Genomic DNA, 26,589 nt, shown 5'->3' with positions numbered 1-26,589 from the left:
CAGCTCAAGGCGTTTCACACAAAATCATGTTCACACATTCTAACATTTATAGGGTATATATATATATATGACTGGAAGGTGAATTGTAGAGCTGAGGAGAAAACGTGGCCTTGGAGGAATGAGAATGGGCTGAAGAAGGGGACAGAGGGAAACAGACTGGAACAGTATTGAGTCATGCATGGTGAGAGCCATTCTTGTTATTGTGCCCAATTTGCATTGCCCCCAGATTTTCCCTCAGTTACCCTTTCACTCCATTTTTCAGACATTTTTTTTTTTCTGTTGACCTTTGCATGATCAAATCTCTCCATCCTGACAAGAACATAGAAATGTCAAAAAAACATTCAGACGAGAATGCCAGGCCAGTAGTTAGTGATAAAGTCTAGACCCACAATCCGTCAAAAACCAGAAAACATTGTGTGCATGCTCAGTGAGTGAGCTTGTTGTTTGGGCTCATTACACACAGCAACAGTGAAGTATCCGTGAGCTGTGACGTCCTTTCCCAAACGCTTTAACAGATCATACACGGATACACAGAAACCATCGATTTTGTAACAGTCTTTGATTTAGTGACTTAAAACTTTGTTTACATATGGACGAGAGGCGCAAACACAGAGGGAAAAAGGTTGCTTTGCACGGTTTCCAGTATCAGTCGCTCACTTTATCATGATCTGCATGTGTGTGTTTTGGCAAATTCTTAAATGAGCTCAGTCTAATGTGAACATGAATTACATTAAGAATGTTGTTTGTACTTCTTAAATAAATTCTAACTGTATGTTTTGTAAACTAGATATTGATATCCAGGGTGTGTGCACTTTCAAATTATATATGTTTATCACCATAATGAATGCAATTATAAACCTATAACAAAAGATATGAAGGAATATCAGAATCCCAGAATTACTTACACTTACTCATAACTGAGGATAAGATGAAGAAGCTGGATAAAAAAAATCCTCATTATCTCACAAAAACAGGCAGAGAGAGCATTGATCGACTTTCCCACAGCCAATCTGATTGTACAGACATTAAAAACTCATTTGAAAACATAATACACGGAGCCTTAAAAGACCCGAGAGGAGTAGAAAATTACAGTTACAGATAAACACTCATTAGGGAAATTAAGCTCAGTAAGTTATTGCTGGTCACTCACAACCAAAATGCATACTGAGGGGGACCGCTGTTTTATAAAAAGACACAACATTGATTATGTAGGTGGATACACGTCAAGCCGGGCATGAATCAAACCATGGAACACACAGCTGAACACACAAAATCGAGCTAACCAGATGGACGTACATTTGGACATGTCAGAGGATCCATCATTAACTGTTAATAACAATAACTGACCTTAACCTCCTTGAGGATATTGTGTTAAACCAGTCGACAGAGATGTATTTCAATCAATCAGGAAACGGGGTTAAAGACTCTGCGCATGCTTCTGCATCCGGAGTCTGTCAAAACATTGAGCTCCTCAGGGCTCAGAGCACTGAAGTGAAAGAAGAAAAACGATACAGCCGCCAGCAGCGATTTGCAGATTTCGACCTTTTTACGTCCAACTAAAGGAAGCAGCTTGATCACCCAGAATGAAACGTGTCTGTCGGCTGCAGCTGCTGTCGATTCATTTTGTTTATACGTCTCTGTCTTTCTGCTCCTTAATTTTACTGTCAAATCTATGAGTGACAGCTATTTGACTCATGTGGCTTCCATTGTTATGTCTATAGACGTATCCAGTCGTGCATGTCTTACTTGGGAACACTTTATAGTTATTGAAATATTGACGTACACCTGGTAGCCTGAAGAAGTTTTGAAATTGTTATCATTATTATTTTATACATCACCAGTATCGGCGTATATTTTTTTTTTTACCCCTCTCCTTCCCCCAATAGCCATAGACTGTACAAAGATGTGGGACGTGTCTCCACCTCCTCCCACTATAAAGAAAAGAAGCCAAAATATCCCTAAGAAATACCTAAACTGACGGAAACCATCTTCAAGAAAAATAACTTTGACGTTTACTTTGACTTTTTAGTTTGGTCCATGCCCCATCCACTAACATGACCTTAGTTTATGACCTATACTGCCACCGGCCACCCGGAGGTGATGGAGATTGTTATGGCTTCACTTTGGGGAGCTGTCATGGCATCCATCTTTATTTATAGTCTGTGAAAACACTGAATAAGATGTGTTTGTTGAATTTCAAGTTAATTGCACTTCTGATTTTGATTGGGATCATTGCAGCTCACAGCAATTTGGGTAAAAAAATTACTTAAATATGTTTAAATCAAAACCAATATTAAAGTGCAAATAAATATCTAATTATATAAAAATAAGGAGTAATTAAGTTGAATTCAAAGTCACAGTGCGAGTAGTCTGTTTCTGTCGAAAATCAAGTGCCATTGTTAAAACAATAATGAACATTTAATTCACGGAAGGTGAGTGGAGGGGAAGAGTCGATCCGCACTCTTGGAGTGTTTCTTTAAATGTTGTCTGGATCCTGTGAACTGAACCTGTCCACCTTAAATTAACATAGTAATATCATCACAAGACAAGTATAAAGATGCACTGCCTGTCAGGTTACTTAACGTATTGACACCCCTCAGCACCTGAGCATCAAAAACTAAACAGTATATATGTTGCTTTGAAACTAAGCAGCAGGTTTTCAACGGATTCTCAAAAGTTGCACCCGGATGGCTGAGTGTGACATGAATCAAAGGGTAGCAAGGATTCAGTCACTGTGACTGCATCTTCAGGAGGTGCCAGTTCCCTGTCAGCCTGACTTCCTTACGTCCCATCAACAAAGGTCAAGGGCCAGAGAGGAGAGCTGCAGGTCTTCTATCTGCAAACCGTGTTCACTCTCATGGCCACGTGTTCACAGCTTCTCCAGGAGAAAGAGAGGCACCAACATCAAAGTGGTTATCAAAGGAAATGAGGGCTTATACATAAATACATAAACCACTGTGTTTTTAACTTCAGGTAATGAATGTACTAAAGCACAACTGACTGAGCTAATATGAGGGCAGGGCATTAAAATTATATCAATAATTATCACATTATCATTTTCATCAATAGTATTATGACAGAAGTCACATATATATGGATATGTGTTTGATATTCTCTGTTCATAAATACGAGTTTAAATCCACTACCTTCACTCAGGAGCTTCTCAGTCTTTGAACTTAAAAACATAAATAATATGACTGATAATTATATTATATTGACTGATATGAAAATGTTTATATCTTAATATAATATAATCGTCCATCCCAAGGGTTATTCACCATCTTGTCCTATATCTTTTCCACCAACAAAACTTGCAGAGTCTGCAAAGACTAACGGAGCACCTGACCACAAAAGGAAAAACACGGCATTGTGAAAATATGCACCCTGTTGGTGTCAGAAGTGACAGGGTGCAGTTATCTTGAGGTGTGAGGGGGCACTGCCTTCGTTTTACAACGGGGTGACAGGAGCAACTTGTCACTGCACTCTTGAGCAGTTTCTTTGGCCATTAAGACAAAAATGAAAGAATTCGCCCCCATCAAACTTCGACAGAATAAAGCCCTAGCTTGTGTTAAACCCCCTCTTAAAACATTTAATTTTATTTAAGCTTCTTCAATATTGGCTCTTATTTACCTTGACTAATATTTACTTTTTTCTCTGCTCATGTTCCGTGCTTTTATTCTTTTGTTCATTCTGTGTCTTCCTTGTGAAGCACTTTGTGACATTGTTAAGAATTGTGCCATATAAATAAAGTTTTAAATTATCATTATTATACTGTAGTCCACTTGAACTCCAGATTAACTAGAGTGATGTGTAAAGTCTATAGGGATTTCGTTTTTTAATATAAAATGACAAATTGAAATCTCAGCTCTTCAGTCAACCCTCCTTCTCAGCTCTAAACCATGATGAAAGGTAAGAGGTGAAATGGTCTCTGTAAAGATGGAGGGGAATGTCACACCTTCCCCTGCAGATGTAAAAATATTCTTTATTGCATTCTCTGTGCACGACAGCAAACTATTTCACTCCTGTATCACTGTTGTTCTTTTTTTTAGGCTTTTCAAGCACACAGTTGTGTCACGTCCTCTTTGGTTTTGGAATTGATCACAACAGAAAAATAGGATTTCCCATAATAAATCACATTTTCTCTTGACCCAGCATACCTGGCATCTGTCCGTAATGTAGCGCTTATGTGTCCGACCAAACGTGCCCCCTCCCCCTCAGCCTCCTATTGTTGCATAACTCAACAGTGGACGGCCATGTGTGTCATATTTCTCAGAGGTAACTGCAGCGCTTGTAAAGCCCCTCATGGAAAAAACACACCTTTCTTTAAAAACTGAAAAAAATGGCTGGTTAACAAGCCACAGTACCTCCTGTTAGCAGAGATGTCTGCTCCGTCACACAAACACCACCAGACATTAAGCTGCGATGACAAGAGACACATGCAACAATGTGTACCACTTACTGCTTACAGTACACGAGGAAAGGTACTCCACTGATACGTTGTAGTTTTAGAGACACTGAAGACACTGAACAGGATTTTCTTTTCCGAGGTAAGAATTTATTAAACTATTGCCTGTGTTAATGCTCCAGTGCTCTATTAATGTTCACGTGTGGTTCATGTTTGAATGATTCCCTGAAGTGGTGATTTTTTTTCATACATTGCATATCAGCCATTTCATACATCTGTAAACCATCAGAGCCAAGTTCACATCTTTTCAAAATAAAAACTCTGTCATTCCGCTCGGTGTAATGCATTGCAGCAGCTAGGCAAATGTTCAGCTTTTATTACTGGAGGAATTGAATAAATACATGTTGTTGCCAGAGGATCACCAGCAACTGTGAATGTCCGTCTCAGTCCAGTTAAATAAAAACAGTTAAATGATCAAAACGACCTGGAGGCAACTTTAATCCTCGAATTCTAACCCAGTTTCCGACCAAAAAAGACATGTTTAACTCAGTCCACAGGGTGAAGGCACACGGCCCTGCACCACTGGCTGCTACAGAGTTATGGTTGCATATTTACTACGTTGTTTATTCATATTGAACAGGTGCAAATTACACAAAATTCATCACTGCTTCTCCCTTGACCACTAAGAATACACATGCTAGTTATAAAGTCTATAAGATGCACGGTTTGCGAGATATGCGTTCGACATAGACATTTGTGGAAAGCGTGACACTAGAATGAGCCTCTGTACCTGCACCCCCTTGTGTTCTCTTCAGACCAATTTATTCCACTTACACTTTGACTTCTGATGTCATATGACTGAATGAAAGCAGATTTCAAACATGAGGCAATAAGACACATACATGTGTTTTTAATATTCATCTTTTTTAATTGCATGTGAAAATATGAAACCAGATTTGTCCTTGAATTATCCTGTTAAATCCAGGGCTATTTATAGTGATACCAAATGTTATTTGTATAAATCTTTTTATAGTGCAACTATGGGTGTATATGTGAACCTAAACTCCATGTTATTTAATTTACTATCACAAAGCACTTCATTCAGACTGTTTTAGCAATGCGTTATACGGGTGTCATTTAAAACAATATTTTTAACATTTTAACACATTTCCTGTCCGACACAAATCTATAAAGCTATCCGCACGAAGCAAAAAACAAGTGAAAGATACCGAAGGCACTTAATATTATAATGTCTGAATAGAATTAATAAAGAAAAACATGAACAAAACTTCATATTCATTAAATCACCTATTCAGAGTTCCGTTGGAAATGGAGACAGACTCAGTGAGAGAAAAGGCACTTTTCTGTCTCGAAATGAAAATTGAGTAATAAAAACGTATCCTAGCAATCATGCATCACCATTCATCCATAAAGTGCATCACACGACCTGATCGAGGCCTTGAGATAATTCTACATCAGCTGTGATAATAATACACTTCAATAATCATCCTCAAAGACAGAGGAGGAAAAAAAACAAAACGCAGCAACTATTCGGCGCACATCAAGCAACAATATTTGAATCCTCGAAAATTATTTGCGTCTGAGAATATGGCTTCTGTGGATGATGTAGGTGTGGTAACAGTCTTCAGTACTGATTCAGTGCCAACACGTCTCAATGTTTATTTGACAGTTATTTTTTTTGTAAAATACCGGTTCAATGGCCTTGATGTCTTCAAACCCAAGGCTTTGTTGTGAAACCTGGCTCTAAATATCCTCGTTCCCACTTGCGTTTCGCCCAGGTCGTAACCTCTGGATTATTTCAGGTAAATAAGCAGCACTGTAAGTTTCTTCTGCGTCTCTTTATGGGAACATTTCCCGCACCCCCAAAAAAAGACTTGCTCTGGTACTCTTTGGGGGTCTTGCCTTGCAGACAGTTTTAGTTTTACAATGTGCAAGTGGATTTTTAGACAGCTAGCTCTGAAACTTCTGCCGCCACACTGATGGCTACTCAGAGTAATTTGCATTCAACAGCAATTCCACTGACATCCATCTGTTGATTAGCCTGATTAGGAAGAATTTAGTAGCTGCTGAGGGATAGAGGCAGATATTTTAGAGGTAGATATCTGAAAAACTTAAGCAAATAAAGCAAGGAGAAAATCCAGCAGGGCTAAGATTAAAATAGTGTATTTTGTAAATGTGTCACAATAGAGCCCGAGGAACCTGAAACGAGTCCTGGCCCACTCCCACTCTGTTAACAGAAAAGGCGCCAGAAGAGGTCTAGTGTTGTAAATATTCAAGCACTCAAATGGGCATAATCAGCGCCTAGAAGCAAACCATTAGGGTAATGTACAAACGCATGTATGAGCAATGAGTGAATGGGAAATGACTTGACTAATGTAAACATTAGCCATTACATTCCTCAAAAAGAAACAATGGGCCACATTTCCTTGGCTTTCTCTCAGGACATCGTGTTATAGAGTCTCACAGGACAAATGATGCATGGCACTAACAATATGAGGGAACGTCGACTCCTAGGAGTTTGATTGAAACTGAAAAAATAAGAAAGGTCTGTCTACATCAGGGACAACTGCTGGCAGTACAACGCATAGACATGGAAGTATCAGCAAACAGAAAGCGGTCAATCCTCTGTGATACCCACCTGGTTACTAACGCTTCTGAGACATTTCATTCATTCAGACTGTCTTTCTCCTGCAGCCACATGGACGTATGTCGCTTCGCTGGGTAGACACGAGGGCCTCTGGTCGCCATTAAGGCAAAGCACGTCAGCAGAAACTGATGAAATGAGGGTTCAGGGTTTCTGTAGATTGTCATAGTCGTGAAAGTCATCGAACCATCCAGTGGTGTGAGTCCTTATCATCTTTAGTTGTCTTATTGTTTTGGTCATGAAGCCAAATTTTGGCCACAGTGGGAGTATGGAGAAATCCTCCCACAGTTTAAGACAATATTAACATTGAAGGGGTAGGACTATGTCTTCTCTTGTACAAGGTCTTCCGAACAAAGTCTTCTCTAGGCGCCAGATAAAATATAATATGGGAGCAGGCTGTATCAGTAGAAATCCTTTTTCCTTTTTAATCCTATACACAGATTTAGATGGAAAGGCTGTCTCAGATCCAGCTGAAATGTGAAACAGCAGTTCTAATCTGAAAGGTGGGAAAGGGAGGTTGGAACATTAAGATTGAAAAAAGGCCAGAAAAAACAAACTAGGAGCACTAAATAAAAGGGGGGAAGAAACCAGCGTCGGCCTCAGTGCTTCTGCTGGTAGAGCTGGGTGACCTGGATGACCGGAGGAGAGGCGCTGAGTGACGGCCCGCACCAACAGGCAGAGGATCTCACCAGCTGGACCTCACATCTGCCACTGGAGAGAGGGAGAGACACATTAACTCACTGCAATGTGATAACTGTACACCTCAGACAACATAAAGAATCCAGGAAGACGTGAGAAGCAGAAAACAGATGCCTACAGCCTGACTTGTGAAGCATCCATGTAGAAAGAGGCAGGTACGACATGTTACTAACACCAGCAAGTTACAGACTCGAATACACTGGAAAACACAGCAGGAACACAAGTTTTCTTCTGTGACTCTCTCCCATCTCATTCAGCCATTTACATCCACGAATTTAACAAAAACACACAAAATATCAGACACAGTACCGGGGATCCACACAATTAATGATTAGCTGGGATGCACATCTAAGTTTTTATTATTATAAACTACAAGAAACAAAATGATTGACTTTTTTCATAAAACATAATTCACATTGTAAGATAGCTGATGCTCTGACTATGAAGTCCAGGGATGAGAAGAGGAAACAGGAAAACTTGTGATCCAACAACCTACGACGCCCACATACACTCACTGAGCACTTTATTAAATTCACCTTTACACTTGTTTATTCATGCAATTACCCAAATCAGCCAATCATGTGGCAGAAGTCCAATGCATGCAATCCTGCAGATTGTGGTCGGGGGCCTTAGTTAATGTTTACATCTAACATGACAATGTTTTGACAGCAAATTAATTTTGACAAAGTGAACCAGCGAAACCATTTTAATAAAGAATGCATCATAATGGATGGTGTTGCACGATGTAAGTAAACGGGGTCTGTAAGATGTCAGATCCAATTGAATATCTTCTAAGTGTTTGTACAGTCCAGACCAAAATATATTTTTTCTCTGAAAGTTTCACACATGCCTCTTCAATTGTTGATTTCTTCATTATCAAGGTCAAGCTAGTAAAATTTGTCACATGAACTGACCTCAAGACCTGATATTTGGCGGTTCCAATTTGGGACTGAGGTTTCAGGAGCCGAACCAATATATTTTTGTTCAAACATTAGTATGGTGAAACTTGATTTCTGCACAGGCTGCAGATGGTCGGGTGACAATTACATGAACCCTTAGACGTAACCTGCCTTGTGTTAACAGTGCAGGCTAATGCTGCTGGTGTAATAGTCTAGGATGTTTTCTTTGCAAACTATAGGCCCCTTAACACCGGTCAATCGTGGTTTGAATGTCACGGTCTGTCTTATGAATGTTACTGATCATCTACGGCTAATGCTCCATGCTCCATGTTTCATGGACATGCTGTCCTCCCTAGTCACCAGATGGAATTCCCATAGAACACCTATGGAATGTGGTAGAACAGGGAGTTGGCAGCATGAATGAGCAGAAGACAAATCTGCAGAGATGATGACATCATGAATCTGAAATGTCCGTACATTAGGTTGAATCGATGCCACGAAGAACTGAGGCTGTTTGATGAACTGCCCAGTATAAGTCAGATGTTTTCTAATAAAGTGCTCGCTGAGTGTGGTGAGCACACACAACCGTGTGAAGGAGACGCACTAACACAATGTGTCAGACACATACGATGTAGAGGAGCAGAGTGGCACAGACAAAAAGACACAGAGCACAGAACACTGGAGTACAATGAATACACACCTCAGTTAGGGACAAATCATTTTCAGATCGCTCACTAGTAAAAGTGGAATTAACACGACCTGGTCTTGTTTTTGACCAGGTGTTGTGACACGTCGCCATCAAATTAAATTTTGTGACCTGGAATTCTGTTCTTTTCAATAACTCCCAAGCCTCTGGTGTTAAACACCTTCGACACCCTTTTAAAGGTTTGTGTTTATAAGGCACGTTAGCAGTTTACCTGAATTATGAGCACTGAAGGTGACCTCACCCCAACATTGGTGAACATCCTGACTGCAAGATCTCCAAACGAGTAACAAGTAAATCTTAAGCCCAAAACCCACATGCCATCTGTAAAGCCAGTTTGGCCAGGATGACGGCACATATGGCATGTGAACATTGTATTAACACAGACTTGAAAATTATATGAACCTACTCTTTGGCACCCTGATAGTAAAAATACCAAACCTCCATTCAAGTTAAGCGGTTACCAGTGGGATGCATGTGACTGCACAGAAGGAAGTCAAGAAAATTCAGCATGCAATAGGTATCGCCTGCTGAGCTGGTATGCAAGTACCTCACATGTTTTCGGGTTCGTTTTTTTTTCAGATTGGAGCAGCACTGCTGTGAAATATGAGGGCAAAAAAACACAAGAAGGGAAGGGGAAGTTTTTTTCAGAAGCAAACTACCAGCTGTGACTACTTTATTAATAATAATAATAATAATAATAATAATAATAATAATAATCTTTTCACTCAAATAATAAACATGCAAAGCAATTAAACATTTTTAAAGGACAAAGACTGATGTGTTTATAAAGAGAAGTGCACAGTCCCAGAAAGCTTGGATTTGGGCCTGAAATCTATTAAAAAGATCTTTGGGTGATGCATTTCTTCTTTGAGAAAGCCAGAAATATGATCCCATTCAAAGTCCAGTGATAGTATCAGTTGCTGTGAACACTGATATCTGGGCATCATGTGGAGAAACACAGTCAGTGGATGGTAGAAACAGACATGAAGAAATTACAAGGTAACTTTTATGCGTCCGTCACTCTGATGTCTGGATCAAAATAGGAAGAGAAGCTGATAAGTCTGTGAGGAATAATAAATCAACACAGAGCATAAAAGGAGGCTGGTAGTTGGAGAGGACTAATTCATCAAATGGAAATGTGGTGTTTCCCACAGACTTTAATTTAATCTGTAGCGGCCAGGGGGGCACGCTCAATGACAGCACTTTGCTTTTATGCGCAACAGAGCCCTTAGTGACAGGTACACACTTAGGTCTGCCTGCTTTCCCCTGAGGACCGCACATCTAAAGATGAAACTATGTCAGGGTCTGTCTGCCCACAAGAATGGTAAAAACTGTATGAATGTATTTGAGGACTCCTGATGCTGCTGATGGAGAGAACAAGGCAAAGAGCACTGCACACAGTTGTACAATGATGCAATGGCGCAAAACAGCAAAAGAGCTTATGCATTATTATGAAAGTGGAGTGTAGTCGTGTAGTGTAGTCGTGCAGTGTATTCCACCTCTTCACTGTCAACTGTTAACTATTGATCTAATTCCATAATCTTATGCTGTGTTAATGCAAAACAAAAAAAAATGATGAGGAGTAAATCAGATGGTTAATTAGAGCGACCTGAGCTGACAAGTAGTGGTACTGACTAGTAGTAGCTATTACACTTCCTGCTGTAGTGAACCTGTCATGCATTTTAATACTTTTCCACTGTTACTTATGCGTAAGGTTTAGAAATACTCCCCCCCATTATAGTAGGAAGAGGCAGGAGAGGCCCACCCTGCACAGGACCCCTCAGTCAAGTTCAGTACCATAAAGAGTCAATTAGTCCTGGTCTTATTTATGTCAAGCCCCGAGGGATCAGGCCTTCAGCAGAGACAGGCCCTTTATTTCTTCCTGCTTTACATTTGTATATGTGAAGGTATTTCAATGGGAAGCCTCCATGTCTTTCAATCTGCTCTGACTTGCTATGTTAACTTGCTGTTGATGTAAAATCAGCTCATCCTCTACCTGATGTTTTTAGCTGTTAGGTGAACTTCACTGAGAGAAAATTTAAGGAACCAAAATGTGTTTAGCATATTTTACCGGTTATTTTTGTACGGTGCACACTCCATATTCAGTGTTTCCCCTACCATTATATTAGGGGCGCGCAATTGTAATCGCCAAGTCTCAAGATGTCTCACACAGCATCCCTGTACAGATATAGTATACATAATATATAGCGGCATGTAATGTGTGAGGGTGGTCAAAAATCCCTCAAGAGGCAGGACAGGGAGTCAAAGTCAGGGTATTCAGATGCCAAGTCATTAGAGTGTTTTAACAAAAAGCCGATGTTTATGAGATTTCAATGTTACTTTTAAGCATGTATTGTATAAGACATAAATGTGTCCTGTTCAACATTATATTATATCCATACAAAAACATAAAAACTAATGTTTCAATTTCCACAGTAAACAAACAGCAAAAGCTGTAACGAATGAAACATAAGCTAATGTTTTCATTCACAGTCCACAGGGACCCTCTCTCACTATAGTTGAACTTGAACATAAACATAACGTTGAAGCCTTTGTTTTCTTTTAAATATTTCACAACCAGCAACATGTGCCCCTGTTACAGAGAAGCTGAACTCTGTATTAAAGCCACTGATTTCATCTCCACAGCTCAAAACCTGAGGCACATTTCAGCCTCTGAGTTTTCATTTTGTTAAACCTCTTCACGCATGTTAAGTGATAATTATATTTCCTTCAATCATCTTTTAAAAATAGTCTGCTTGAGTCAGTTGAAGGTACCGTACACACGCATGTGTGTGCACGTGGCCGGGAAGGTTCGACTCATTTTGAGCCTGGATAAACCCATAGATGATATTAACACTGTAGAAATATGCACTGTATTGAACGGACCATGTGAGCATGCAGCTATTTGAGACATGGCTCTGTATCATCAAAATCGTTGTACTTTTGAAAATGCTTCAGGTCATAGTCAGGTTTATGTGCCTTAAACACGAGTGAGACATGAGCCCATACTGGGTCACTGGAAAGACAGACAGCTAAAAGAAAAGTGTTTGTCGCTGGATGTTCTCCTTGTGCTGTGTTTGCGTGTAGTTTTCTTTACCCAGTGTCGCCAGTCATGTCCTGATCAGCCTCTGCAGCGGACGACTCAACCTCTGCATCTGCACTGCTCTCGCTGCCCTGAGCGGAAAGTCCAAACGGAGACCCTGGACTCACACAGTCACCACTAGGACAAGGACACGCAGAAAACCCGGTGGTTCATATTGACTTAATCCTAACATTTAATGTTATTTCAGATCTAAGGACGTGTGTGGACTGCAATAACTTGTCATTTGTCCTGCTTATGATGCAGCGCATGGTGTGAAACAGATGCGACCTGCATGTGTGTCTCATCATTATTCATGGTGTCATCCTGTATTGATCTATATCTACTGACTTGATGTGTTTCTCCAGTAGCTGGATGGCCTGCTCCCTCTCCTCCAGCCTCCTCTTCAGGGAGGTGATTTCCCTCTGCTTCTCCACCAGCTCCTTCTGGAGACGGTAGTTGCTCTCCTCCAGAGTCTCACAGAACGCCTGGAGGGAAGGAAAAACAAAAGGGAAAATAAACCACAATAGATGTTTGTGGACAGTGGAAGCAAATGGGTGAGGGCAAACGGGACAGGCAATAAAGGAAAGCAGACAGCAATACTTATTTTGGACTGTGGGTCGTTAAGTAAGCCTAAGGACAGTCTGCACGTTCATTTTTCTGGAGAAGGTCCCGGTTAAATCAAGTTGGTGGTTTTTACAAGGGCAGCTTGAGGGGACAAGTACAGACATATTCATCATCTGGTGTATTGAATGAGCTCCAGTTCATATCCCTGTAAAATCTTAACTTGGGATCATTTCGAATCTTTTTTACAGTGGGGATATGATAAATGAGGTTTGGTACAGTAGTGACATGAACATTTGTACAAATATTGTGTTGAATGGTGTATTTATTACTTTCAGCTACATAATGACTACTTTTGAATAAAATTGGGAGTGATTGATATTCTCTAGAGTTCCAAAACAGCTTATGAGGGATATATTTATTTTTTTCAACCAAACTAATTTTATAAAATGAAAATGTTGCATGTGACAATTCATATTTAGCAGCATAAAATATGAGAGTATGCGATAGCAATGGAGATCCATGTGGTTCTTTCCAGGATACTGTCTGAAAATGAATGAATTGCAGCTGGGCTATAGACAGATATATTAGATGTAGTTACTATCCTGAAGAGAAAAAAAGAATTTAGTGAGAACCAAGTCCTTTTTCAAGAAAGTTTTCTTCTGTTGAGAAATTTTTGACCATCCTCACACATTACTGTATATCCCACTGTATAGTATGTATATTATCTGTACACCATTTGAATGGCGGGGCCTGTCTTATTCCACTCATTCTCCCTTCTCTCCAAGCAATACAAAAGTTCAGGTTATAGATAAAGGACCAACCAACAGTACAATGTAGTGTCTACGCTTGGGGACTTTCATACCTGATTCAGATGCAATCAAGAGAGGCAGCAACTTCAACTATCAAACAACGTCAACTCTTTTGCTTATTACACCAGTGGCAAGACGTAAGGACACGATGGGATTTAGGAATCCATACTTTAGCTTAACTATCCCATAGGATGCGAACACCTCCATGTTACATAGAGAGTGACAGCAATTCTAACCATTCATCGATGTGCTGTTAGAATGGTTGATGCAAGTAGAGGAAGATATACTGGGATGCTGTGTGAGACATCTTCAGACTTGGGGGTTGAGAATTGCTCATGTTACTCTGTTAGCGTTTGTATATTGTTGCACCTTCTGGTCTCCTTGATGCATCAAGTCTACATTAAACTCTTCTGCATAAGACATCAGCTGCCGCCTGAGTTCTCCTTTCACCAGCTTCCAGAAAACGTCCATAACACCTTCCCACTATAGACACAACCTTAGTCAGTTCTCAGAAGTGATACCGATCTCATGTCAAATGGGTGATTTAGTGGCTAAATACTGTATAAAGAAGGAGCAGTAACATACATACATGACCATAAATCCTTTACATGTGCAGTGAGGTGAAAGCAAGCCAAGTTCAGGGCTTAATGCCTCCTACACCCCCCAAGAGCATTTGCAAGTTAAAAAATTTAGGAGCGCATAAAGAACTTTAAGGGGCCCATGAAAATGTATAAAAAAAACGTGTTTTTCCTGAATAATGGGATACGAGGAGACATTTACAAGCAAAATTATTTGATTTAAATAGAAAACGTACACTAGGTCTAATTATTTCTGTTTTAAGTACAGCTTGTATCCATTTTTTTGGGCCCTGATCTTGTGTGGCCAAGTGTATCACTGTGTGGTTTTATGAGCTTATGTAGAGTTTGAAAGAGTAAATTACTCATATGATATGAATTTAAGTTGAGTGGGGAGAACTTGGACAACGACCTGACATGATTCAACAGGAAGAATATGCCTGTCTGTTGGATTTGCTGAGAAACACTTTGGAGTGGAGGTCCTTCTCTCCCAAATTATCTTTGTCAAGTCCAGAAAAACGGAATTCAGCACACAAACTGACAGCGGTTTAATTCATGAACCCTGATGTGTTGAACCACCGGCAGTTTGTCATTTTAAACGAGAAAAAATAATGAGGAGTTCTGTAAAAATTTGCTTATGTTTATTAGTGGTAGGGGAAAAAAATCGATTCTGTTCAGTATCGCGATATTTTGCGCCCGCAAAACTATCGATACTGTAGCACAAAGTATTGCAATTTTTTTTTATTTTTTTTACAATTATATATGTAACAGCCCCTGGCTGGCAAAGCATGACGAGGGGAGTTTCAGAGTTTAAAATATACCCAGTGTGTATGTCGAAAGGGTGTTCTCCACTGCAGGAGATATAGTAACAGCCCAGAGGAGCACTTTAACATATGAGCATGTTGACCAACTCCTTTTTCTGAACAAAAATGCCAATATTCCCAAATGAATTTAACATTCATCCAACTGGACTGGACTCTAGTAGTACACATTTGTTTATTTTTCTCAATTTGATAGAAGCTCTAGGTTACTCTTATTTATATGATTATTCTCTCAGGTTTATGTTACTCTATTATGTCTGCTTTATGTTACTGTATTGTATTTAAATAATTGTAAGTTATGTGCTGGGAGCTCAGCGTTCATGTGAGAGGTCTCCTATTCAGAAAATAATTACAAAGGTCCTTTGTCCTGAATGTTCAAGGACAACGTTTTTGCACTACCCTTTCTTAGTTTTTGCACTTCAGTTAATGTGTAGAAGACAATGTTGTTCACAGAATTAAATGTGACATTTGAAGTGAGGTGAGCAGTCTTATTTTCCTAATTTTTTGTAATGCCTTTGAATAATATGGGGGACATGAATCGCAATATATCGCAGAATCGAATCGCAATACTTGCAGTATCGCAACATATCGCAGAATCGAATCGCAATACTTGCAGTATCGCAATATATCGCAGAATCGCAATACTATTGAATCGTAGCCCAAATATCGCAATACTATTGAATCGTCACATTTTTGCCAATTCCCACCCCTAATGTTTATCATAATTATAGTGAACCCCTGCATCTTTCCAACCAATACTTTTAAGTTCTACGCCCAAAAAGTTTGCTTATAAAGAGTCGACTTCACTGGTCCAGCAGCCAACAGGTCGTTTGACTCATTCTGAGCTCAGAGAGGGATCAATGTGAAATCATGTAACTTTTTTTGTTGTTGTGGACAACATTGGTACAATAGTCACCAACCTCTTTGTCTTTTTTAGTTGCAAATGCAGGTGAATTCGATGCACTGTCGAACCCTAAAGTGATGTCAGACCTTTGGACCCGACTGTATGCACAGAGGTGAGATACACCCCAGTCTGTAGCAACAGAGAGATGCTATAGCAGAATTATGAAAGCACTTATAATTGAGCCGATCGCACACAGGTCTGAACCAGGTTTCACAGGAATTACACAGTTGCCCTGTGGTCCATTAAAGTCTGGCCTTGCTCAGTAATGATAACAAAAAGGGATGTTTCTGTGCAGATAACAACTAATGAGTTGGGGAGGAAAGCTCACATATCAGGTGGATGTTAATGTTTCCAGTATAGTATACATGAGAAATGAAAAATTTCCACTAAATTATTACTAAATTACACTCACTCTGCTCTCCTCCAAACTATCAAAGGGTCCTGGTGGGTCATCCAGGCAAAGGAACTCTCTCACTGCCATGCTGTCAAAGAGAAATAGTGGTGTTACAGTGTTGACATTTTTTTAAACACTTGTCATATTGAGATCTAAACTTGCAAACTTTATGAATTACACTATAGCTTCATTGTAAAAGTTGCTGCACTGCTCTGTCCCCCAATCAGCAGCACTGGGAGAAATCCTTCCATAGTTTCAGCTGTAGATATAAACATGTACTTAATTAGCGTTTATGAAGACCAAAAGACACAACAGGGGATCCCTGCTGGATTCACCGCCAGTGATGAGGCTTCTACATGACATTGAATCATTTGTCATTTGGCTGATGCTTTTAATCCAAAGCGACTTCCAATTAGTGCATTCAACATCTATGAGGGACATCAGGGTTTACCATCTTGCCCAAGGACACTTCTGCATGAGCCTGTATTTGATCCACTGACCTTTTGGTTAAACGCTCTTACCCCTCAGCCACAGCCCCACTTTCTAACACGCAACAGACGCAAAAATGAAAGAAACTAAAAGAAAACAAATATCTCCCAGTGAAAAAGCGGTGTCATACACGTAGAAGACATCTACGAAGATGTCTAAGAGAGATTGTGGGGATAAGAGCCGACGCCTGCTCCACCTGGCTGCTCCACCTCTCACCAGAATAATAGAGAGGATTTGTTGCTGTTGTGAACGCGTCTTTGCAGAGAACCTCAGCTGCATTTTGGCATGTGTAAAAAGGCGAACTCTGGGTAAACTCCAGACCCAATTCTCCCGACTTGACTGAAAATGGCATGTGTCTGTGTGTTGGCACGAGACAGCGAGCAAGAGGAGCGAGGAGGCGTGTGAATGAAACTCTTGCAACTCTGCTGTGAAGAAAGATTATGCCAATTTTAGAAAAGCATCAATCATTATGTGGTGATCAGTGTTGAAATTGTGGTGGTGACCACAGCTAAGAGGGCTGTACTTCCAATTTGGCCCAGGACGGATTTGCATTTACAAAAAAGAATGTGGCCACATGGATCCAAAACTACCTCTCAATGGAGTTTGAGTGATCAGATCTCAGGATGCATTCAGGATGCATTTATGTGCATTCAGATCTTTACTTAGGGCTGACTACTTGTGATCGAATCACACTGGACAGACATTAATTCCATGTCTGAACAGGTTCATGGTTTTCAAGAAAATGCAAAACAACGCCATTTTAACACTGTAGTCACTGCATCACGTCACATACCTGTTAGAAATGTCTTTATGTGCAACCAGGTTTTGCAGGAAGGCCTGTAGTCCCAACAGTCTGTCCTCGAGGAAGTCACTGTCATAGTTGTCTTTGAACCACCGCTTAGGAGGCAGTGCGAGCCGGAAGCCTGGAAACATCTCCTTCAGCTGGCAGCGCGCGCACACACACACACACACACACACACACACACACACACACACACACACACACACACACACACACACACACACACACACACACACACACACACACACACACACACACACACACACACACACACACACACACACACACACACACACACACACTGAGTATCACATGATCCTCATACAGTTACAGCAGTTATAGTAACAGAATACAATTCAGTGAAATGTTGCTATTGACATAACGCTTAAGTTGAGTTAGTGAGAGTCAATGTAGAAACAGTCTGTGGTGCTGCTGCTCCCTGAAGCACTTCCACACACTTCTGTATTACATGCTCCAACAATCTTCCATCTTCGTGTTGTTGACCTTTGTTTACACTATTTTGTACAGAAAATGTTGTGTCGCTGCCAAACAGATGTTGTGATTGCCTTGAAAACTGATCTGTAATCATGTGTCCCAAAGAGTACTCTCACATCTGTCTCTCTTCAGTGCCTTTTTAAGCTTCCATATCACCTACCTCATTTTCCTTTCACCTCCCACATGAGCTGGCACCCAGAGAGAGCCCACTTCCCCTTCAGCCTTCTCATTCCCAGTGAACGTGATCAACAGCTCCACCAGGTCTGACTGGGCTCATAGCTCGCGTCATCAGAACCAGGCTGAATCTGAACATACTGAACTTCTTCTCCTTAATCCACTGCAATGCCAATCATTAATTCTGCTTCAGGCAGTTGTTTAAATTGAATTGTTTCCAAATCTGGAGTGTAAAAGGTAAATCCTCATTTCCCACTATATGGGTCTTGTGTTTACTGTTTGTCTTTCCTCAACTTTGTTTCCACAAGCACTTCTACCATGTGTTTGTATACTGTTTTTGAGACATTGAAGTCTATGTCTGGAGTGGGTGACTGGCCAGTGGATTATAGGGGCCACCCCTACCTCTCCTAACCAGAACTTGTTGTACAGACTTCTCTCCTTCATGTACTTCATTAACAGTTCTGATCGTCAAATTCCCAGTGGCTTTTCTCCAATTTCTAAAAGTACAGCGCCGTATCTCTTGAGTGTTTCCATAACATAAACATGCAGAGTCTAATCGTGACTTTATCATTGCTCTACAAGTTGTTGACTTTGGTTCCTGGCCATCCCCTGTACTTCCTGAAAGGGGCTACTTTACATTCATGACCCTTTCACACTTTGTTCCAGCTGCCTATATGTTGTCTCCCGACCTTTCCGATGCCTTTCATCAAACTGCACCCCCCAAGAGTTTGACCTATTTTTACGTTTTCAATTGCATGTCCGGACATAAACCAACACTGACATTCAGTTCTCCACATATAACTTACTTTGTTCAATCAGCTCTGTTACATAAGGCTTCCAGCATTCATATACATATTCTTTTCAAGATTGCTCCATCATCTGTTAATAAGGCAAGAACATGCCCCAATGTAGTTTATTTGTTCCATGTTGGTCTTATGGCTCAATACACCAAAGTTATCAATCAATAGATACAATTTTATTTGTGTGGCCCTTATTCACAAACCACATATCAACTCATAAGGAGAGAACTGACATCTGATGTTAACAGTTAAAACAATAATAATAAATATCAGCCGGTTGGTTCTTCAAATCTACAATATGTTTGGCTACAAGGGGTAACTCATTAAAAACAATAAGAAAAGGCTTAGTTTGATGATTTTATAATGCAGCGTGGGATCAAAGGAATTGTCGTCTTCTCCACCAATGAAAATCTACCTGACACGACTCAAATCATGTTAACGGATAAGGGAATGTATTACGGTTTTATTCACATTATTTTCCTCATTACACATTGTTTGCCCCAGTAGTTATCGCGGAGATGGGCAAAACCACATGTAAAGCGGATATGATGCAACTAAAAGGGGACCAAAGTAAAATATCCTGTTACCACGACTAAAATCTAGTATTTTCTAGGTTTGAACAAAGTTTATATCTCTGTAAGGCCTAAAATTTAGATTATTGAATTTTTAAACAAGTCACAGAAAAGTTTGTTTCTGATCTGTAACTTCTCATTAATTGTTGCCCGACATATATGCAAGTGCCATTCCATCTGTGAAAAGTTGATATCAGTCAAGAATAAAGGCAGGTTGGCCCTTTAGCCTCGGGTTGCTATTGTTTGTTGATGCAACTTTCTACAGATCTGTCGCTTTCCCTTCAAATTTATGAATGTAGACAGAAGCCAATAACAAAAAGGTGCTGTTTTGAGTGAACTATACAGGAGAAACAGTAATCAAATCAGAGTTGGATCTTAAATGTATAGATATATTTCATTTTGAAATAATTATATGGCAATTAGAGTCAATGATTCTTGGACTCACTGCAGTTAACTGTACAAACTGTTCCCACAGTCAGAGAGCTAAGTGAAAACACATACTGCCTCTGCTGATAACTCTTGTATCACCTCGAGCCTCGTTATGAAAATAATCTGACAGGAGGAACATTCACCCTAGTCTCCTCCACAGCTGCTCAGGGGTAGGGGTCTGACATTAAAAAATTGGGCTCCATGAGGTTTACAATTTCTCGAAAGTGTCAAAATTCCGATTTTTGTAAAACTGACTGTTTGGAATAATACAATCCCTGCTGGGATATCTTTTTTCGTGCAGACGAAATCGTACTCACTATCCCATTATAGAGGACCTAAAGCAAAATTACTAGAGCTGCTCTTCTTTATTAAGGAACACGCCATATTCTTTTTATAGCAAATTCCTGAGTCTACATGAACTGAATGTTAAACATGATGATTCAAAAAAAGCTGTTTAATCAGGAAATTTCAGGTTAGTGTTTTCAGTCACTATTAGTTATTATTGTGTACATTTCAAGACATTGCCAAGTGTCTTGAAAGCATAAACTTATTGAGCCGCTGTATACCCATCTTTTAACAGAAGTCTGTTGATTGTACTGCACCTACTGCCACTGCTGGCGCCGATAGTACCTACAGTCACCTTAAACATAACCCATCAAGAAGATGCAAACTTTCAAGAAATGCTTGGTTATTTAAAATATTCTTAATAAACTGATAAAAATAAATGGAATTCTGACTGAAGATCAGCTTTTGGCGATCCTGTGTTGGCCTTGATGTCAGTTTACTCAGTCTGTTTACTGTAGTCATGTGTGTACACCGACTTGTTTTCAATCTTACAGTAGAGCAAAGTTTGGTGAGCTCTAAATTTCAATAATCTCAATGTTTAGTGCCAGCCACACGAACTGCGTACGCACAACTTAATAATATATGGACCATGCTATGCATCCATGCTATCATTTATCTCAATTACATGTTTGGCTTGTCTATAACGTCACATGCAGCATAACTTACTAAATAACTTTTTCGCAGTACTTCTTAATAATGAAACATAGTATAGCGTGCAGATATTTGTGCTTGTGTGCTCTCAGGATGAAAATTGCACCTGAGATTTCAACAATTGCAAGCAGTCAGAGTCAGAGACGACAGCTGCCTCTGTGGAAAAGCCACAGGAATGGAGCAAAGGATGTCCACGCCCTCTCTGTGCCATATATCTCCTTGCTGAATGTAGGGTGTACCCTTGTCTCCATTCTCCTCGCCTTAGATTACAGTGAATGTGTTCCACCTTTTTTCTCCCTTTCATGCATGAATTGTGAGAAACAAAATAGGCCAGAATATATTTTGATAGTTTCTATTGTTCAAAATTGTGTTAAAAACCAATCCGTTACATATATTGTTTCTTTTTTGTTGCCTTTTGTGGACGGCTCCCATTCATCAGCTATCTTGGATTGAGGGTGTCAGCAATCAAAACATTTGTAAATAAATGATATTGCATACAACAATGCTGTGGATCTACTGATATTGCCCCCTAGGTGGTCTTGGAGAGTTTTATCATGATAAACTAACCCAAAATGGGGTTCAATTAACTGCCTTATACTATGGACACAGTGCAGGAAAAGCATTGCATTGACAGATTTAATCAAGAGTCTGCGGGCCAACACAGATCTCTTCTGTCCGTTTGTAGCTGCTCTCTTACAATGATCTCTTTTGCTGTCGGCTATTTCTCCTGAAATTGTATCATCACATGGCTTAATATTTGTCCCTCCATTAATCTACAGCAAAACTGTCCCAAAACCACGAGGGACCCATTCCCTGACTTGGCTCAATCCTGTTTGGAAACAGTAGGCTTCTTTGTCTGGCCCTAATCACTTCCACAGTCCACCCAAAAACAAAAGAAAGCAATGCTGAAGACAAAGAGCCGACAGTCAAAAAAAAATGTGGATGAAGGATCACAAAACTGAACTATAGACTGTTTTGAAATCAGGAAATGCCCACAAATTTGTCACACAATCACATACTCTATATGTAGAGACGAACACGCTCGGGTCATACCTTATCGTTGATCCGGGAGAAGTCTGCGTACCTTCTAAAAACAACCCAGCTCTCATCTGGAGTCTTCCTGACCAGGACCTTGTAAACCTACAGTAGGGAAAAAGACAACACAATCACACAAACTGATGGACAGCATACTAATATCATTGTTGTAATACAGGTTAAATGTGTTCTTTTCTCCCCTTTTCTAACAAAGATGACAATTACTGAAAGTGCAAATTAATTTGTGACATTGTGCTTTTGCGTAGTGTTTGAAAATGAGTCGTTTGTATCCAAATAACAAAAGCATGTGTGCTAAGCAAATTAGGCTTTTTATCTCTAATATGCATCATGAGAGTGCCTGTCAATCACAGTTGACAAAGTGTCCTCTTGTCACTATAGCTTTAGGCAGACAGATAGATGTGTTCACATTCTGCAAACCTACAGGTCATGATATGCTTAATGACGTAGCTTTTAATCTGAATGCACATGTGTCATATAATGTAACAACACAAGCTCCACAAGACTGTTTTGGAACCACTTTAACTGATTCTTCTGGTTTCATACCGTGAACTTGGCCCTCTCCTCCATGACTTCATACCCCAGCACAGTGGGGGTGATGGGTCTCCCCTCGTCTTGCTGGCTCCCAGCAGGATCGGATATGGAGCGGGGGCAACTGGAGAACTCTACAGAGGCCTCCAGAGTCCCATTAACCCTGGCCCGTGTCACAGGGCTCTGGAGGGGTGGTGGCGTCTGGCTGCGGCCCCCCCGGTCAATGCAGCGGGATTGACGCGGGGAACCCAATCCTTTTCCGGGGTCCTCCAAACAGCTGGAGACGCTGCCTAGTGACGAAGCTCGCTGTGGCCGTCTCAGCTTGGTTCTACCACCTGACAAGGCTCTGCCCATGGGCACAGGGACGGGCACAAAGGGCGAGGCCATCTTCCTAAGATCTGCACTCCTGCCCCGCCACCGCAGTCGTCAAATAGGTTTTTCCACACAGACACCGACCTTGTTTTGCTTCAGCTTTGATGCGTGATGATGGAGTGAAGCCGTGCAGCTCTCCCTGGGGGGTTGACTCTAAACATCCTGCAAAAAAATGGTTTACTTCCATTTACTTCTACTTCAAATTAAATAGACTGCAATTCCCCAAAAACATACATACAATGCACGACCATTATTAAATAGGATAAGTCTTTATCAGTCTAATTATGGGGAACTTTGCCATGTTACAGCAGCAAAGGAGATGGTAAAAATAGAAAAATCTATAAAAAGTAATAAATAACTGAACACATATAAGAACAGGGTGATATAGCAAATAGCAATACAATACATAATGTGAACAGGATGGTATTAATAAGATATTGAAATTGCACAGACGGAAAATGAGTATTCCAGTTAACTGAGGCCACACATGAGTGGATTTGTAGTTCAAAAATAAGGCTTCCAGACTGTGAGGGCAGATGAATAATTGACACAAGCCATATGTCATTCATAATTTATGGATTCATACACTATGTATAAAATCCAATATGTAAAAAGCTTTTGACCATCTGGATATAATGAGTCAAATCTCGCTCAGCTTTTCATCCAAGCTAGTGAAGGCTGGACGTATGAACCACGATGCTTGGATTGAAAAAGGAGGAAAAGGAACCTGCGTGTGGAGTTTTCATGGAAGACTGGAGCCGGAAATCAATTCCTGCGCAGACTAGGAGGCTGAGAGCTACCTGTCAACCATGGGCACATTAATTCAGCATCAGTGGAGCTGAGGGAAACACTCATGCCTCTGTAGGACTGGATATGAAAAGGATAATAACATACGGATGACAAGCACTGACTAATGGGGCTTTGTTATGGGACAAGAAGCATGTGATTACAAACAGGATGACTGAGTAAATACAGGGAGGTGACACCCCATTAGAGCTCTCTTACTTCAGACTGCTATTTACGTGCTGCTGTAACACATGACTCCAGAGCTGGGACCAGAGCCAGCATGACGCTGTCTGCCTGGTGGTTTAGAGAGGGACGGTGGTTTTAAGGAGCAGAGCCAACTTCATTAACATGTCACATTATAATCAGGATCAGGGCTCCTTGCTTTCGGAATGGCAGCGACCACCACTGCTGGCACTTTGAAGTAGCAGCGCTCATGAGGAGGTGTTGTAGTAAAAACTGCACATGGAGTCAAACACTTTCTGTGTAAATTCACAGACACAGCTAGAATCAAAACACCTTCCTGGTTACAGCTGCTCGTCAAGTCGCACCAGCCCAAACAAAGTAGGCTAACTCAAATATTGTTCAAATAACAGGTGCTAATTATATCATATTCCGGCCGAATTGAGCAGGAAGTCATAGCAGCTCGTAAAATGTCATCCGGTGTTTTCTCACCGCAGGTATTTCACCTTTAATAAACTCGTTCACACATAAAGGAGACATTTCTGAACGGGGTCTGGCGTCTGTCCCACTGACAGAGCCCGGGCTACAAGCTATCACATCCCGCTCACGTTAGCTAACACAGCCCGGAGCCCGCGGAGCAGACCCGAGGCGTTTCGACACGAACTGTCTCTTACCGTAGGAAAACTAAATCCTTCCCCTTCATAAAACGGGTTCAGTTTACACACGGAGACTATCGTGTGGTTGTCCTGTTGCAGTTTGTCCGCGGCGCCATCTCCTCCCCGGTGCTGCTCATGTTAGCCAGCTGCTATTCACAGCTGAGCGGCGGCAGTCCCTGGAGACGACCAGGCGGGGGCGCTGTAATACACCTAATGCGGCTCCGAGTGAAAGAAAGTAGAGCCACAAACTGAAGTGTCTTTTAGATTCCAAGGCTTCTGATGTTAAACTCAAACATGTATTCAACTATTCATATGCAGTTGTGCAAATATATGGTTTAAATTAATGATAATTTTCAACCTGCTAACCCCTGATGTAATGTAAATGCATAAGTACATATTTACAGTACATTTTTACCTTTAGTATCAACGTGCCCCTCAAGTTCAGCATAAATAAAGTCAGGCAAAAATAACTTGGCGTTAAGGTGCACAATTGTCCCTTCACCTTCTAACATGTACTATAACAACTTTATTAATGGAGCAATAATCACTATCAGCTATTAGAAGACAATATTCAATTAAAAGAACTCTAAAAGACATACAAATTATTTTTATTTTAAATAAAAATCAATAAAGTATAGACCTCTGCCCTTGGATCTCAATTCATAGTCTTGCCCAAGGACACCTCAGCACGTGAATGGGGGAGGCTAGGATTGAACTCTTGATTTTCTATTTAGTAGACGACCCGCTCTTCCTCCTGAGCCACAGCCGTCACTGTTGAACTTCTCTGTCTCTTTCTTATACTTTTGGGGTTGGTATTATTTACACGTATTTAAATCAACGAGCCAGTAAACTTACTACAAACCCACTACTAACCAAACCGGTTCGCCTCCACATTTGAAGATACCGTAAGTCCTAATTTGTTTTTCATGAACCCAAATCCTTCACAATTAAGTAAAAGTCCCAAAACTAAAATAACATTATCGCTTATGTTATATTTGCCCTTTATCAGAATCGCCCTTGGCTTTAAAACCGCTGCTTTTTTCAAAATTGTCTTTTAACCATTTTTATGTGCACATGTGTCCTAAGAAATGTGAATTTGTTCCACAGTATGTTTTACAGATACGGCTGGAGGGACATAAATAAACTTTAAACCACAATAGCCTCCAACTAAAACATCCACAATTTAGTTTAGTTTATACAGAATGTTATATAAATGTTAAATCTAATTTTACTGGTCAGAACATAAATCAGAGTTTGCGTTGGCTGATTCCTGTGTAACTCTGCACTTTCTAATCCTTCTTTTATTAAAGTTACTGTAAGTATTTCAAACCAAGAAAACTTGTATAGCCGGTTCTCATACTTAAGCCAAATAAACTGATCCATCTTTGACTCGACAAAAAACCCACAAACGCTCTGCATACACAAACAAAACAAATTCACATTCAAATAGCAGTCGCTTCCAGCCATAGCTTTACATTACTCACCGGAGCCAAGAGGCAGAAATTACCAAACAACACATGACTAATAATAGTAATTTTTTAGGTTTCAGTCATGTTGCATCTGAAACACTGATCTTTTTCTCTGATGGATAACATGTAGCACTCATAGACCATATAGTTGGCATCTAAGCACAGTTTCAAAGCAGTATACAGTATATGACATCAATACACTAGTCAGTCTGTTGGTGAGTCACTGTGTAGGATTAAGTGACATATATACTACCTCTCCCAT

At 40.4% G+C, this 26,589-nt stretch overlaps 1 protein-coding gene across 1 annotated transcript; it reads right to left on the bottom strand.

The window, feature by feature from the left end:
- Positions 1–5,318: 5,318 nt before the first annotated feature.
- On the bottom strand, positions 5,319–25,002 carry snx16 (sorting nexin 16). Its single transcript, XM_061093632.1, has 8 exons — positions 24,877–25,002; positions 22,880–23,398; positions 22,334–22,420; positions 17,806–17,954; positions 16,542–16,611; positions 12,805–12,941; positions 12,472–12,594; positions 5,319–7,781 (listed from the first exon to the last, which is right to left on the bottom strand). Exons 2-8 carry the CDS (start codon positions 23,249–23,251, stop codon positions 7,670–7,672), a joined length of 1,050 nt encoding a protein of 349 aa, XP_060949615.1. The 5' UTR covers positions 23,252–23,398; positions 24,877–25,002; the 3' UTR covers positions 5,319–7,669.
- Positions 25,003–26,589: the final 1,587 nt, after the last annotated feature.

Source organism: Limanda limanda, chromosome 20, assembly GCF_963576545.1.
Source record: "Limanda limanda chromosome 20, fLimLim1.1, whole genome shotgun sequence".
NCBI classification, from domain to species: domain Eukaryota; kingdom Metazoa; phylum Chordata; class Actinopteri; order Pleuronectiformes; family Pleuronectidae; genus Limanda; species Limanda limanda.
The sequence above is the reverse complement of the archived record's forward strand: the minus strand, read 5'-3'. Positions and strand labels throughout refer to the sequence as shown.